Source organism: Natator depressus, chromosome 14, assembly GCF_965152275.1.
Source record: "Natator depressus isolate rNatDep1 chromosome 14, rNatDep2.hap1, whole genome shotgun sequence".
Classification (NCBI taxonomy): Eukaryota; Metazoa; Chordata; order Testudines; family Cheloniidae; genus Natator; species Natator depressus.
Genome location: NC_134247.1, coordinates 12,615,508 through 12,633,394, shown reverse-complemented (window position 1 = coordinate 12,633,394; position 17,887 = coordinate 12,615,508). Strand labels below are relative to the sequence as shown.

At 39.3% G+C, this 17,887-nt stretch overlaps 1 protein-coding gene across 1 annotated transcript in view; it reads right to left on the bottom strand.

The window, feature by feature from the left end:
- The window catches only part of MBTD1 (mbt domain containing 1), a 53,862-nt gene extending 36,173 nt beyond the window's left edge, over positions 1-17,689 (bottom strand). The window contains exons 1-5 of the mRNA XM_074970915.1: positions 17,638-17,689; positions 7,242-7,443; positions 5,873-6,006; positions 4,250-4,364; positions 4,067-4,152 (exon numbers count right to left, since the gene is read on the bottom strand). Of these exons, the coding sequence (XP_074827016.1) occupies positions 4,067-4,152; positions 4,250-4,364; positions 5,873-6,006; positions 7,242-7,443; positions 17,638-17,658 (558 nt within the window). The 5' untranslated portion in view covers positions 17,659-17,689. The remainder of the gene's footprint in view (positions 1-4,066; positions 4,153-4,249; positions 4,365-5,872; positions 6,007-7,241; positions 7,444-17,637) is intronic.
- Between the last annotated feature and the right edge of the window lie 198 nt (positions 17,690-17,887).

Below are 17,887 nucleotides of genomic sequence, written 5' to 3'. Positions count from 1 at the left end.
TGACCTTGTGACTCCCTACATGATAAGCATCTCAGATTGGCTATCTAACTGTACAGAAACCTTTTGGGGAACACCTGATTTCTCCAGGCCCAGAATGCCTTCAGGATTGCCCTGCTTCTAATGTGAAACTTGGACTCAGAAGGTTAAATGCAAAGAAATGCTGCTGATTCCTGAAATATGTGAGGACAGTATTCGGATACCTTCTGTGTAGATACGAAGAGAAAGGATGGGAAAGGAAGATTAGAAGTACAGCAGTGCCACCTAGTGTAAAAACTGAAAATGCCCCTTTTTAAAATCAGAGAACTAACAATTGGACTTCTTTTTAACAGGAAAATGAAAATATTGCATTCTAAAAGAATATTCATCTGAAAGAGGTTTTGAAACATATACCACCAGATCAACTTGTGAGCTTTATACTGGGAACAGGGTGGAAAAAACATGAATATTGATCCTGTTCATTAAGTTGCCTAATAGCAAGTATTGATTAGAGACTCAGTTATCCTTGCTCAGCTCACTAGGAACACTGAGGTACACTCTCCCTATCTTTTAAGACTACTGGAGAAAAGTAAGCTTTTTTCAGAAATCAAGGAAAATAAAACAAGAATTTAGGTTAGTTACAAAAATCAAAAATGGGGAAAAAAGAACAAAACAAAAAACCAAGCCTATCTAGTGATGATGGACTACACTAAATTACTATTGCTGTAGAGGTCCGATGGATTTAAATATCGGACTGGATTTTGCACACTACTAGACACAAAACAGGTATTTGAGAGATTGTGATTCAGTGACTATAGGAAAGAGTCCAGATGCACAAATTCTATTCATGGCTCTGTCAACAACTCACTGTATCACATTAAATACATTTCTTTACATCTAAGTTTAGCCACCTGTAAAATGGTCATAATGCAACGTGTCTGTGAGGCAGATAAGTGAAACATGGAAAAGCTTGGCTATAAAGCAATACAGAAATGCACAGCAGTATTATGAGCATCATCAAAATACACTAAAGATTACAGTTTCCTCTCCATGTGTAGGTAGAGCTTCCATTAAAGCAAACAGCATTAAATATTGAGCACTGAGAAAGGCAAATTCACACTTGAACTGCTGAAAACTACTGAATCATTAGACAGAAGCACTTCCATACAAAATTATCAACAAGAAAAATTGGGTTTTAATAACTGATTATCTGTTGTTTAACCCTGCCCCACCCAACCGGCTAGAGCCCGTGTAGCCAGATATTTTCACCTAAGAGCAACTTTAAGGACAGATACAGCAAAATCTTACTCTACTGAGTACTCTTCACTCATGTGGTTAGTCCTATTGACCATAACTGGATCGGGATTAGGCCCTAGAGGTATTTAGTTTGGTTTTGTGGATGTGGAATGTGCATTCAAATCCATAAGTGGTAAGTAAACACCAGCAGATTAGGGTTATGGAGCTGTGTTAATGTACTTTAGGCATAGGAGCTACAAGAACCTAAAGGTCAAAATGTTCAAACTTGATTGCCTAATGTCAGTCACCTAAATAAAAGAGGCCTGATTTTCAGATTTCAACTCACATTAAGGAGAGTGGCAGGTGTTTCAAAACCTCTAAGAATCAGGCCTCTTATATCTTGGGCAACACTAAGCACTTGTTAGAGCTTACGTTTGCTTTTAGAATTTAGTTTTTGGGTTAACAAACCTAGTCAAGTATTAAGATACATACTTATACAGAATTCCTACTAAAAAGATGAAATACAAAGAAAAACAGTGCTCTATAACTATTCAGATAAACAAAAACAAAAAAGTTTTATGTTTTTTGTTACAAATTCTTATTACTGATTAAGAGACTTCCTGATATCAGGGAGTATATATTAGACTTGGTAAAAATAACTGCAGCAGCGTTGATCTCCTCATAGTGAAGACTAGCCCTATGAAAGACATATGATTATTTTGTGTTTATGGAAAGAAAAATAATTTTAAAGACCAAACAAAAACCAAAACCAAGCAAACAAAAAACCCCCACAAATCACAAAAGGACAATACTCCAAAAAGGGAAGAGAACCGATATGCCTACAGATTCTTTGATGAATAGTTTATACTATGTTCTTTGAAGAACGGTGTAGAGCAAAACTGAATACCAAATCAGACTTATAGTATGCTGAACAATGCCCAAGAACTCCACTAAGGAAGTGAGAACCTACAAGAGACCTTTCAGGAATGCTGTTAGACTTAAGGAGCAGTGTACAAAAAACACTACAGGGCAGGAGGAAGAAATAGGTTTCAAGTACACGTACGTATGTAGTAGTATGCTGATTGTTTTTCAGCACTGCCACCACACTACATACTGTAAATGTGTAAAATTCAGCATAAAGTAGAAGTATGAATATAGTATGTATTTTAAGTTACTGATGTACTATTCTGATTCATCTATGCAGCAGTATGATACCAATTTTTAAAGATTTAATTACATTTTAAGTAGCATAATACTGTGAACAGGCCATGCAATTATTTCAGATTTTTCCTAAATCTGTTACATTACCCCTGAGCTGTTCCAGAGTATGGAACGAAGCAGTCAACAACAACAACAGTGCACAGCTTACACTGTTTTACTTACACACACACACACACGAGATTTTTCCAATGGAAATGTTCTTCAGTTATATTTGAAAGCACAATTAATTAGATTGCCTGTCATTTAGCATTTGCTGTTAAAACAGCACAGGCTCATCTTAACACTACCTTTCCCTATGCACTAACTAAATTACTTTTTATAGCACATACAGTATTGTGATACCAGAATGAAGAAATGCTTGTTCAAGCATGTGAATTTTGGCACTCAATCACAAAGCTACACTGCTCCAGGGCTTTGTTCTGTGCAACAATAAGGCCCTTACACGTGAAGGGATCAATTCAGCAAGGTGTGAGTGCCCTCAGTTCCCACTGACTTAGGAGCTGCACCTTGCAACTTCCAGCATGAATTTTAGATGTGGGTGGAAAAATGTTTAGTTGAAATTTTCCATAGGAGAAAACTAACAATAACCTCGCCTTTTCTACCCTTAGCCCCGAGCCCACCAAAACAAAGCCATTTTCATTGAAAATTTTGACAGAAAATTTTGACTTTTCATGAAAGAAATTAAAAAAGTTTTAGCTTTCAGCTAAAATGTTTCTGTTTTCCAATATACAAGTAAAATAAACCAGAAACTATCTAGGAAAGCGGATGCTTTCCATGAAAATTTTCACTCTCTCAAAAACCCAATTTCCATTAAAAACCTCATTTTGACTGAAAATTTGTGACCAGTCCTAATGAATTTATTTTGCAGATATGAAGCAACAAAGAATTTTTAAAATATGGATTTAACTTGCACATAGAGCTCTTAAAGAATATCTTCTAAAATGTTTCTGAAACATACAGATGTGCTATCTAAAATATGAATTTAATATTGTCTGTTATAGCCAAAATACCCACATACTGCTGACAAAAGCTTATATGCAAGTTGTTTAATGCATAATTAAGCAATTTTTGTACTTCCATAATGCTACGTACAAAGAAAAAGGAAGTGAAGAATAGCTTTATCTTCATAACTACAAAAATTCTCCCTCCCCCCGCCCCAAGTAACACAGCTGACAAGTAAGAATCCGATTAAGAGAAAAACAAACCTAGAGCCGAAAGACCAATTTTATACATGCTGCAAGAGGTATGACTTGGTCTAACAGGTAGTTTCCATCTTTATCTATTACTGTGTCTCCAACTGGTTTGGTTTAAATTCTATAAATTTTGACAAATCTATGATTGTGCTTTGAATGTGGGATAAATAAGGTCCCAAGGGCTTAAGATACCAGCCTTCTATTTTGTAACTTTGAAACTGATTCATATATCAGGAGTGGTTGATGATAGAATAGTTTCAAGTCGAAGGCGGCGGCATGCATATTTCCTTCTATAATTTTTATGTAAAAAAAGTGTTTAAATATTAATGTAGTGCTAAATTAATTAAATGATAAAATACTAAGTAACTGATTTGGTTGCTCTTTCTTGATTAAAATAAATTTAAAATGTCTCAGAAAAAATAATAGTGGAGGATACTTACATGTTTAAAACAGGTAACAGGAGCTGCTGTTAAATTATTGCTAGTAATGTAGTTACCCCAACTGAAACCTTCCACAGGGACAGCTGCTAAAAGAAAGTTATTTTGTTTAGGAAGCTGTACAAGGGGTGAATGGCATATCTTACGTTTCCAAGAATTAGTTTCATTTCTATTATACACAGTTACCTGTTTTAGTCTTCACTTGGTTCTGCAATGTAGCCTGGTACTGAGCATATGCTGCTAGTTTAGCCACTAAAGGTTGTTTCTGGAGAACTTTAGCCTTTTTAGTTGGAGGTTTACCCTAGGACAATAAGAGTTAAGTAAATAAAGCCTTTCAAAACTCCCAACTGGACATTTTCAAAAATGTTCCTCTCACACTACTACACAAAATCACTTTTAAAAGGTTCAAAAACATTACACAATTAATTTTGTAAACCAAATGCATCTCTCATGAGGCTATCCTGGTAGGCAAAAATTTTAACAAATAAAACAGAATCTGGAAGTTGTCCATTCAAGTACCACATGAGCTACACTTAGCATTAGTATAGTTTAAACCCATAAAAGCAGACTCAAGGTAATGTCAGAAACATTATTTTTGCCTAGGTATGGAAACCTGCACAGAACACAGCATCAGCTGCTGTTCTACAGATAATGGGCAAAGGGCCTAGACATCTGTAACTATCAAAAAGATGACAAAGGCAGAATCTTAAATGTAATTCTGAGGGCCAGTCATTAGGCAATATTCCCACAGATGCTGGAGTTCCATGTGAGAGACAATGGTAGAACATAACGTTGATCTCCTGCCAGATGAGGTTTCAGTCTCTATTAGTGTTATTTTTATAACACATCTACGCTAACTAACCTTTTAAATAAGCTAATTTAACAAAGAGGAAAAAAGAATGAGAATTAAAACAGTTTACAACATGCCAAAATTAATACAGCTCAATATGTCAATCTCTACATAGGGTCTTTTAAAAACTCTGTCTGTGAATAAAGTGACAGCAATGGTTTAGCCACTATGATCTGTGAAGCCAACAAGTACTTTGAGGCTAAATCTATGGATTATTCAGATGCCACACACTTACATTTAAAGAATTATCCAGCTCTTTCTACTTCAAGTGCAGTAGGCCCATGGCAGCAGAGTTTATTTAATTCCTCTGCACAAGAAAACTAAATACCTACAGGAAGTGCACCATAAGAGTTCCTTCAACAGCACCAGGCAAGGCAAAAGTGGACCAGAGCATCAGCCTCTGCACAGATCTTCCCTTTGTCTACCTGCCCTTGCCTGTGGGCCACAGAAACTATTTTGGCTACTCAGTTGGTGGAGGGGCAGAAACTCTTTTTCCACAATCCCATTTAACATATCTGCACAATCCACTCAGGTTAGGTGTTGAGCACAAGATTTGCTCCTCGATCCTTACAGAAGTGTTGATCTCTATTTTTGTTAGGTGAACACATTTCTGAAATCAGCTCTGAGCATTTAAGATACCTAGCTTAATTTAACTTTAGTCATGTTGCTAACGTAACTTTTTAAACTTATTTTCCTGTAAGGGCTAAAAAGACCAGGTTTTAGGTTTAGAATTTACTCAACAGGAAATTTGCACTCAACAGCAGATGAATAATCTGATAAATTTTGACTCAAACACAGCTACATTACTATGAGTTTACTAAAAAACAACCTAATTTAAAAAAAAAAACAAAAAAAACAACACATGCATGAGCTCAGATCAACTAGACCAGACAGATAAATGCTTATTTGTAAAACATGCAAGGATAAATATGTAAACAAGATGGTTTCTGTACCGTTACCTGAAGTCTGGCCAGAATGCTGGCCTTCTTGGAGTTTGAAGAGTAACTTCTGGAGCATGAAACACTACAGAAACGCTTTGTCTTAGAGTAAAAAGCATCTCGGACACCGACCATCCCACACATCTCACAGGTAGCTAATCAGAGAAGAGAAAAGGTTCAACTATAAAGCGTGATAAAAATTTCAGATTAAAAGAGAAGTAAAACCCAAACATAAGGATTCCACCATGAAGGTCTTATTGGCTGCAGCCCCACTTAGCTTCATTTTGACTGTTTAGACACCAAGCCATTTCTTAGTCCTTGATCTTACAAAGACTTACAGGTGCTTAACTTCACAAAATGACAAGTCCCACTGACTTCAGTGGAACTACTGAAATGCCAAGGTCTTTGTTGAGTGGAGGCTGAAATGGTTCCCCCCAGTTTTCACCAACAGAAATTAATGACTCATCCAAAGCTGATCTTCACTCTGCATGCTACCCAGTTCTAGAGTTAAAGAGACTTCAGGTGTGCATCTGTGAATGTAGACTTCATCTGATGTTTACTACTCCCAACCCAAAAATAAGACTCGTGTCTCTATTTTCCTTTGAATTACACATAAGCCTCTCTCACGTATCGTGGCCAGTCAACACCTGCATCCTGCTGGCATTACACACTTTGTGTGTTGCACTACCCAGTCAGCTCTAAGACACCCAGAGAAACAGAGGTTACAGGTGACTTGTGCCACTGTGATGCCCCAAGTGGGTTTTACCACAAAATAATTCCACTGCTGAGCAGTATATCTGTCCTATTGTTTTTCGGTGATGATGAAAGCAATGTTCCCTCTTTCTCACAATAATGTGATTCCAAACATGTGGGGGGTTGAACACCGTATGTTGAAAGAGTGGACTTAATAGTAGTAAAGATTTTTTACAAGCACATAAAGAAAACCAATATAATAAAAGCATTAATGAATGCCCTACAACGATATACAGTATAATGCAACTCTGGATTCACCTCCTAAAAATGTTGATGTTAAAAGAGGGTTAAACCCAAACTTTTGAGAGGGAAGACTGTCTTAGCACTTTAACAGAAGCCTAAGAACTAAAACGTATTTGAATACAAATTTACTTGATGTAAAAATACAAATATATACATCACAAATATTTGCATAGTGTCTTTCTTAATAGGCATACAGAAATTATTGCTTGTTTCTGGTTGTTAGGAGTAAAAGTCTTCAACTGATCTGCTTTGTTCTCAGAAAGAGTCAACATGTATTCTCAGACCCACACAAATGACACCTCAGCTTGAAATAAAACACAGAATATGTTATATGAGAGCAATGGGATCCAGCTGAAAACCCACAAACTCAATTCCAGAAAATCTTTGTACTCACCCATGCCAGATTTACCATCTGGATAAGTATAGACCTGTCCATTATTCTTGATAATGGGGAGACTGGATGGTAAGGGAGCAACTTCTTCTTCACTCTCATCAGAGCTTGAGCTGCTACTAGTGTCCTCACTACAACTATCATAACCGTCAAACATCCCGAATGAGTCACGTCTCTTCCTTTCTGACCGTGAAGAATGCTCAGTCTAAAAAGCAAAACACAAAAACACAAGAAAAATTAGAATACTCTTAATGTAAAGATTTTGGAGATGCAGTAAATTGCAGGGTGAATTAAAGTATCTTCTCTTTATACAAAGAGATATCAGCCATGTACCTGCTAATAAAATTGTTCAGGATTGAGAACTTCTAGAGGCAGAATTAGCCAGTATTTGATAGTTATATACAAGAAAAAAAATCCTGTCTCATAACAGGCTGAAGAGTAATGTGACAAGTCAAATCTCTTCTTTTGTTGACATCTCTTCAGAGTTCAGTAATCCTGGTATCTAGAGTATTGATAGCCTGTCAGAGCACATAAGCAAATGCGTGCATCCTAAATGGCTGCAGCCAAGTTCACTAAAAACTTTAATATGCTTGTGTTGAGCTAGTCATAGACTTAGAAAGGTTTGTTTGATCAAAGAGAAAGGATAGTCTATTGGGTAGGGCACTAGTCTAGGATTTGAGAAACCTGTGTCCAAATCCCAGCTCCACCATAGACTTTTTGTGTCACCTTCGACAAATCACTTCGCCGCTCTGTGGCTCAGTTCCTTCTGTGTAAAATGTGGTACTTAAGATTGTAAGATGCTCAGATACTATGGTAATGGGGGCCATATAAATAGCTTCAATAGAAAGGTGGCTAATTTGTTACTGTTACATACAAGAAGAAAATCCTGCCTAATGGTAGCTCTTTCCGTTAACCATGTTATGAGGAAACATACACAAGTGAAGTTCACTGCTAGAATGGAAGAGGTTTCACAAATTTGCAATGAAGACATTCGAAATGTATAAAACAATAAACGTATTGATGTCCTATTTTGCAGAGCATCTAGAATATGTATTTTACATGCCATCTTTCACCTCAAAGGATCCCCAAATGCTTCACAGAGAACCACTGAAATGTAACCACTGCCAGAATGGAGAGCAAGAAATTACTGGTTCGGCACAGTGCACAATAATCCAAACATGGAATTCTGGCCAAAGACACCAAGGCCCTATTCATATCCATTCCCCTTAAAGTTCACACAACAGAAGACAGTGGGCCTCATTCTCCTCTCAATTACCACCATTTTTAAATTGACACAACTCCAACGAGCTGCATTAGTCCCAGTCTACGATGGTGAGAGAAGATTCAGGCCCAGTGTCTGTTTAGTTATTGTTCTGTACTGCTTTCCCTTTCTCTTTGTGTTAACTGCTGAGCGTGATCAGATACTTCTGTGCATCCACTACTCTGCCTGCATTTCCCTCCTACATACTTGCAATCAATCACCAAAGTGGGAGAATTCCAAAGACTAACCATTTGTCTTGTGATCCTTCCCTTGCACCTGCCAGAGACAGAATCACATTCACAGAAACCACAGACATCTGTGATTCCATGCATGAAGACAATATTTTATGGTAAATATGCATGTTAAAAATGTCATAACAAGAGGACATCCCTTGCAGACCACAAAACTGACATGTTACACAAAATAGGTAGAAATAAGATGTAGGATTCACATAAGCTATTTCACTAAACGATCTCAAAGCATTTACAAACATTAATTATGTTTACCACCACCCAGGGAGGTAGATATCTGCATTTTATAAAGGGGAAACTGAAGCACAAGGAGATTACTCCAGTTGTCTAAAGTTGGACTGGAAGTGTGTGGCCAAACCAGGAACAGAATCTAGTCCTCACCAAATTGACTGCTCTCCACCCACTGGATAGAAATTAATAGGAAGTGGTAAGGAGACAGATCAACAAAATAGGGTAAAGAAAGAAATTCAATTATTTAAGTGTGGGTTGGGGAAGGGAGTGTTACGAGATAGCTGAAAAACTCGAAGCTAGGTTTTTGTCCCTGATATTTTTGATAAGCCAACCCTGCCTGAAAGTTAGCATTTACACTAAGAGACTGGAAGTAATATTAAAAGACTGGATTTCACTTTCCTTTTTTACACTGGACCTGCTCCCTGTACTGCTAGTTTTAAGACTTCTCCAAAATAATCCTCCAAATCTTTTTTCCTGATCAGCATGCTAGGCGACTGTTCCATTGAGAACATACTTATTTTGCATTTGCCACCTGCTGGTCCAATCATCTAATCTGGTTGGATCGTCCCTACTCTGCGTGTTTTAGGACATTTGTTTTCAATCTTTCCACTCTCTCTCTTTGTTTTTTTAAATGAAGATCCTCTACTCTTGCCTGGCAATATGCCTAAATCCTGGTATGGAGAGAACTTTTCTAATATTCAGAGAGGAATATAGTTTCCACACCCACCCAGTCCTAGCCTCCCCACCCCCTTAAAACAAAACCACCAATACGCAATGGGGTGAATACACATTTACCTCACTAACAGCTCTCAAACGTCAAAAATGTCAATGCACTGTAAACTACACAGAGATTCCTCCGCTAGTAATTCAAAATTATATTTTAAAAAATGACAACCAGGTGAACCAAGGGAATTTCCTTCCAGTCAGCAACTGGCTGAGGAGTGGAGCCTTCTTGAACTAGACCCCAGTTTGACCCAAACTGAAATCAAAGGAAAAAACTTGCATTGACTTCAAAAGACCAAGACCAGACCAGGTCCTCACTGTTAGGAAAAGCCTCACCTGCAGGCCATTATTTATTGCGATTATAAGCCTAAGAGATGCAAGCTCAGTTATTACCTCCTGTGTGTTAAAATTAAGTTAGCAACTGAACAACAGGTTGCCATGGATACAGTGTTCTAGTAACAATTCTGGTCAGTTACAGATCAGCACACTAACCAAGAGGAAAGCAAGTCTTCATCCTCAACATTTCATTAGATTTGTAACTTCTTACAGTTGATGTTTAACACTGTATTGACCATGGCATTCAGTCTAGGGGCCAACCCCTCTTTGTCAAATCATTCACAGATGAAAGAAAACACACTTAGCAAAAATGTTTTAAATTAATATGTTTCAAGAACACATGGAGCTATCAATCTAGCCATCTTCAAAATGACCATACACATCAAATGTACCGACCAATACATACTTGCTCAAGGTGGCATAACATTCCTCCTCCATAAATCTTGTGCTTGGTCAAGCTGTTCCATTATCTTAACCCATTGAAATGTGGAAGTTTTGTTTTGGAGGGGAAGGGGCTGTCTGTGTAAGTTTAAAAAGAAGACTGTGGCTTCTATAAAGTATTTTTATTCAGACTTTTGCCAGAAGGTGAATGGCATCTGTGCTTAGGGGAGAATTTGCTTCTAACACTCTTGGAGTTGATTAATATTTGCATTGTATGTGTATGCTCAGGGATTTAGATTAAGTCTCAGGAAAAACGTCCTAACTGTAAGAACAGAAGGACAATGGCACTGACTGCCTCGGGAGGTTGTGGAAGCTTCTTCACTGGAGGTTTTCAAATGGAGGCTAGATAGCCATCTGTCTTGGATGACTTAGACGCAACAAATCCTGCATCTGAGCAGGGGGTTAGACTGCTAGATGACCCTTACAGTCCTTCTAACCCTATGATTCTAGGATTTGTGCAGCGCACAGTTTATAAACTGACAAAACTACAGTTTTTCCAAAAGGAAAAATATATACACTTTCAAAATAGCAAATCTAATGAAGAGTCTTACAGACAAAAATATTTATATCATGCATAGCCCCATAATATTTCATAAGCCCATTCTCACTTGGCCAAATAACTGCAATACATCAATGTAGTCACCATGCAGCAAGACCCAGATTTTCAGGGAAACATTTTCAGGGTATCATCAGAGTGGGGAGGTGCATTTTAAAAGTATACCATGGACAGATATGTATAATGAAAAACAAACATCTGATCTATGCAGAGCTGCTGAACTACATAACAGATGCAGCCTATAAATAATGAGAAATGTGGCAACAAAGGAGTTAAGTCATGCCACGGGAATCTATAACTTACTCCTGCTGTACAGGCAGGGCGATATTTCTGGACTATGTGGTCTGAAATCTGAAGACACAAAAGGCTATAGATAATAAAAACAATAATATCCCTATTTCAGTGATTCAAACAAGAGATTAAATTTGGCCTGGAATAAGATTAATTAAATAAAGGTTTGTTTATGTTGGCATCATTTATTTTTTGTTAGAAGGAACTTACCCACATCTTTCTGTTGGGGGAGAAGAAACCAGACCCAGGATCAAGTGTGGCACCCTTCTCTTTCCTAATCTCTCCCTTTCTTTTTAGGTTTTGATCCTTTTACTTGAACCACTCCAAGATGCCTGCAGCTAAATAAGGAAGTGAACTTGCATCATGATTCCACTTCTGTGACTTTGATTCCCTCATGGCATTCATGATGACCGCTAGTCTATTTCATGCTGTCTGGGGGGAACCTGCTAAGATGCAGGAGCATAATCCTAATCAATTCTATTGTTTTTCCCCATTCTATGAACTAGCACAAGTATATTTCTTCTGTTGCGTCTTCAAGCCAGTTACCACTACTAACAGTAAATTTGACTGGATACAGCCGTGGGGATTCCTTCCCAAACCTACAAGGTGTCTTAGTGTCCAAGAATATTTTCCTTTCCTTAAATCGTCATTTTGTATGCTGACTCCCAGCAATCTCAAAAGCTCTCAGAATTTGCAGGCTTTTGAAGAGCTATATACAACAGACATTTAATGCTGTATAGCCTTAATATTTAGTTATTGATCCTTAGATCACACTCTAGTAAGTACAGAAATAGGGGAAAGCATATATATTCAGGAGAAATTTAGGGAGACAGTATGCAATTTACTGAAACTGGAATTTTGCCAGATCATGTCTAGCACCTCTACTCTTGCAGTGTGCGCCACAGAAGCCTCCTTTTAATACCTTGTTGAAAGACAGAATCTGCTGCAGCATGAGAGAAGAGTACTAGTTCTAGAACCACTGATATTGCTTCCCACAGGACTTGGGTTTGCTTAGATTACAAGACCTGACATCACAAGCCTAGGTGGAATAACTATAAGCAGAAGGGGACCGAGTATAACGTTCAGATTTGCAATCAAGTACCTTAGTAATAATCAATAAGTGGAAAGGACAGGTTGAAAGCACTGACATTTGGATAACTTACTCTTTTTAAAAGTCTGCCTGAAACTAACAGCGGTTTTAATTTTCTCAAATAGAATTGTATCATATTAAGTAATTGACCATTAGTATCTAGATATACATGGGGTGAACTACACATACAAAAAGGAAGGAAAAACCCAAGCACTTTTTGATGTGGGATTTAACAGGAAGCAGGCTGTAGAAAGTTTGCATCAATGTCAAAATTAGGATAGGATAAAGGCCAGCTAGCTTCACCTACTGATAGCTTAATGCAGGGGAGCCCTGCCTATTGGTATCCTTTTGCAAAGCATGCTGGGAGTGAGAAGAATCTGGGACCATATAGAGTTTTTTTTAACGTCAGTCACTGGGAAGAGTGGTAGCACTGCAGAAAGGCATCTTACTAAAGTAGTGTTGGGGGACACAGCACCAGAGACAGATATGCTAGCACAGGGAAGTCACAGCTGCTAGAAAGAAGGTACCGGACCTGGAACTTTGGGCACATAGGCTGTGGCTTGCTTCCTTAAAGGGATTATGGACTCCTCAGCAGGAAAAAAGGCTTTTGGCATACTTGGGACATACAGAGCACTTCAAATTTATGTGGAAATGGTACTGAATGCAGCTGCTGGTGAAATAAATAAATACTTATGTGGCTTTTTAAAGAACAGTTTAATCTGTGCCTTCTACGACACAACCCTCCGACGAGTGAATGCCTAGTGACATACAGCCTATCTGTATCAAATATCTGAAAACATGTAACCATTCTAATCATTGAGTGCTATCACACAAAAAGTTAACACCTTTTCCCCTCCCTAAAGCTGAGCACGCAAATGTGTCTAAATTGGTATGTGCCAATCAGATAAATGGAAATTATAGTCCCTACAATATGCAATTATCTGATCTGCATAATTAATAACTGCATGTAGAAACTAAGCATATGACTGCATGTGTTCTCTGTACACAGTAATGTGCCTTTTTTTTTTTTTTAAACTGCGATGATCTACAATGCTATTGATGAAGGTACCTTACACAAGCCAGAACTAAGCAAAATAAACAAATTACCACATCCAATACTTCATAAAAAAAACTTCCTAAATTGTGTCATTTTGGAGATTGAACTCAAGCAGTGGCAGGCCATCATGGGCAGCAAATTCCAAAAGCTTGAAGTCTTCAGCTGAGAATGTCCTACTCTGAGCCTGGGTAGCTTCACAGCAAGAACATCGTGGCCGCACTTAACTATCATGATGAGACAAGCTGAAAGTGGAGGTGTGGGGGAAGGTCTAGAGAATCCAGGTTCAAGACCATCCAGACTGTTCAAGAACTACTTACAGAAGAAAACAAGGAACCTGCGCAGAACTTTGAATACAGTTTATGAGCTAACAAAGGCCTATCCAACATAGAGGTTGGCAGCTGCATCCTACTTCAGGTTCAGTCTGCACGTGATGTTCAAACCTAACCCAAAGTACATTGCATATAGAGGAGGTGAATGTGGCATGGATCAACACTCTTGCATTGAAGGATCAGCATAACCTCTAGGTCTGAGGCACATAAGGTCACCACTGCTTCCCAGTATCCGGGAGCAGAGACTATTTAAGCAAATATTCTCAACTATCAGACATTATCTCTATGCAACATTTCTCTTCATGTTAGAGGAATACTGCAATGTACACATTCCTTCTAATCAAGAGACCGTTGACATTATATGCAGTTATCCCAGTCCTAGCTCTGAGCTTGATCAAACTCTAAAACCAGTGGTTCTCAACCAGGGGTACGGTACAGGGGGCATGTCAACTCATCTAAACAGTTTCCCAGTTTTACAACAGATTACATAAAAAGCATTAGCGAAGTCAGTATAAACTCAAATTTCATACAGACAAGGACTTGTTTATACTGCTCTATACATTGAAATAGTAAGTACAATATTTATATTCCAATTGATTTATTTTATAATTATATGGTAAAAATGAGAAAATAAGCAATTTTTCAGTAAGGTGCGATGTCATTTTTGTATTTTTATGTTTGATTTTGTAAGCAAGTAGTTTTTAACTGAAATGAAATTTGAGGGTACACAAGACAAATCAGACTCCCGAAAGGGGTACAGTTCTCTGGAAAGGTTGAGAGCCACTGCTCTAAACCACAAAAAAAATTAAACTGGTTATATTACAACAGTTTTTAAATCAAATCTTGTCAAAACAATTTTCCCTACAGCAACTTATTAAAAATGTAAAGCTTTAGCATAATTGTATCCCCTGTTGCACTGTGAATTTAATACCTTCTCACAACATTACAGCAGTAGGAAAAACAAACAATTAAGCAGCAATCTAAAGCTTTTACAAAAGATAAAATAAAAATCTTTATTTCTGATTCCCTGGAATCCTATAACTTACCTACAAGTTTTGGACAGCGGGTTTTGAGACATTTACAAATATAAATTCTATCTGAATGTTTTACAAAAGTAACATGTAGAATGACTCGCTGAACAGCTATAGAAATACACTTCTATCTTCAGTGTGTCTATTTGACATCATTCTTTATAGTCTGTTTCCCATGTCCGTTTGGCTTGCTGTTTGCAGCCTCCATTTTATGGGCCTTTTGCACAGCAACAAGGAGAGAAATTGACTTAGCTGCCAGTTGACAGTGCTTAGCACCTTGCAAAATCAGGCCGAATTTTACGGATTAAGAGAAAAAAAAATGAAAGACCAGGAGCACGAACCCGTAAACACTTTAACCTATGTTCCCCCATCCAGCCATTAATTTTTATAAAGCAGAAACTAAGGAAATCTTGCCTCCATGCCCCAATCCTGTCCCACTGTGTAAAGTTACTCACATACTTAAGTGTCTTCAGGACCAAAGCCTAAAATATTTGTTCCTTTGTATGTTAAATAACTCCCCAGCTAGGAAACTTATCCTTCCTATGTTTTCCAGTAGTCTGTATTATAACTTGCTCAAAAAAGCTAGTTAAAATAGACTATATACCACTGAATTACAAAGCTGCTATTTTATAGACCAATTGACCCCCCCCCCCCCCCCCCCGGTTTGTAAGGCAAGTTTAGCATACAGATTTAATTTTCTTCTAGATTGGTTACTTAATACAATAAAAAAAAATCTAAAATATAACTGTTATTTACCTCATTTTGAAGCTTTGAGACCCGTGTGACTCCCTGACACTAAAAACATCAAATCACTAGGCTGCCTCTCAAGCTTTAAATGACAACTTCCCTATAAAAAGAATAGAAACTTTTAAAGGGACACTACCAATTTAAATATGGCCCAACATGTACATTTTTTAAGAATAAGGTTTTATAAAAGATGATGAACAGAACTGGTTCGTCAATTTTTTTAAAAAAGTCTACTATAACCAGTAGCTCTTTAAAACCAAGAATTTTCATGCAGTACCTGGAAATCCAACTACTACAAATCTGAAAGTGAAACTAGCTTCATAGTCATATTGCTCAAAGGGAGAAAAATGCCAAAAGTAAACCAAACCATAAACCAGGGGTAGGCAACCTATGGTAAGCGTGCCAAAGGCAGCATGTGAGCGGATTTTCAGTGGCACTCACACTTCCCGGGTCCTGGCCACTCCTCCGGGGGGGCTCTGCATTTTAATTTAATTTTAAATGAAGCTTCTTAAACATCTTTAAAACCTTATATAACTAAACTATTGTTGTATGTAAAGTAAATATTATAGATTTATAGAAAGAGACCTTCTAAAAACGCTAAAATGTATTACTGGCAAGCAAAACCTTAAATTAGAGTGAATAAATGAAGACTTGGCACACCACTTCTGAAAAGTTGCCGACCCATGCAAACTATCACACTGGATTTTTTAAAAGTAAAAGCATTTTAAAAATCCCAAATTGTCATTAATAACATAGGTAAAGTGACTGCAACATTTGAAAAAAATCTAGTGTCTCATTAAACCCTCATTGCAAAAGCTTTAATTGTGAAAGGGATAATACTATAATAAAAAAGTATTATTCCCAACCCAGCTCCCCCACCAGTGAATGGGAATCAGGGCAGGCCTGAATTGTTCAGGTAAAAACAAAAACAACCCATTGCTATTGTTTCTGGTTGTCAGGAGATCCTGCAGAGACAATAAGACCGCCTGCAGAGACCTGAAACCTACTACAATCTTCTGAAGGAAGAAGGGATCACAACAAAAGGTAACCTGTCTGAGCAGGGTTGTGCTGTCCTCCCGCACATTACCAGTTTCTCTCCTGGTGATGACAGATATTGCAATGTAATTCAGCGAGATATTAAAAAGTCTCTCTCATAACACTGCGGAACACTCCCCTCCACTATGCTCATTCACTGTCCCAGCATGAGTACCTTCTGGTAATTATATATCAACTGTATGCAACCTTTACTCCGCATTTGCTGCAACCTACTCTGGTTGCACAGTCGGTTCCAGAGCTGCTATGCAGATTAAAGTTGCACGAATAAAACTCCTAGCGCGAGCTCTCACAGGAACTAAGGGAAGCCTGAAAATTACCGCAGGAGGAATCGCAACAAAAGAAAGCAGCGGAGCAGCCCCGGGATCGGAGCTGCAGCCCTCCCTCCCCGCAGGCACACACACGAGGGGGCCGGGAGGGGCGGAGAATCCAGAAAAGAGGAGAGCAAAGTAGCCTAAAGCACCAGGGCTTGTGACTGCTGCGGCTGTTTTCTTTCCTTCCCGCACAAAGCCCCAGTGCTGTCTCCGGGCTCCTTCCCCCCGTACCCGCGTGCGGCGGCGGCTCCTTCCCCTCCCACATGCACCCGGGGGAACCTAGGAAAGGCTGCAGCCGCGGGTCCCCGCCAGTTTGCCCCCTGCAAATACATACAAGCGAAACAACAACAACAACAAAAGCTCGAGGGTGCTCCTGGCTGCTCCCCTCCCACACAAGTGCTGCGGCCAGCACAGCTGCTCTGCTCCCGCCCCCAGACACAAGGAAAGCTCCGACTCCCCCCGCCCCCTCCCACACTGTTCCCACGCCTGCTGGCTGCCCGCCCCCCCGAGCAAGCTCCCAACCCCCCCGCACTGCCCCTGCACCCCCTCCCCGCAGCCCCAGGGCTGCTCCCCACAACCACTGCAGCCGCCCCGCCGCCCGCGCTCAGCCCCCGCCCACCCCCCAGCAAGCCAGGCGAGCCCACCGCAGCGGCGGCTGCCCTGCCTCCCCCGGGGTTGTGCTACTCACCAGGTCCTTTGTGTTTTCCATCAGGCCCTCATGGGCAGGGGATGCCTGCTGCTCTTCCCCCCTCCCCTCCGCCCCCTCCCTCTCTCCCCCCTCCCCTCCGAGGGGCAGGGCCCGGCTGGGACAGGAGGTGGCCTGGAAAGTTCAGCCTCTCACTTAGGCAGAGAAAGAAATTCAACTCCCTGCCCAGAATATCAACAACATTAGCATAACGGCAGCGCGCACGCGCAGCGCCCAGCCCGCCGCGCGCTCT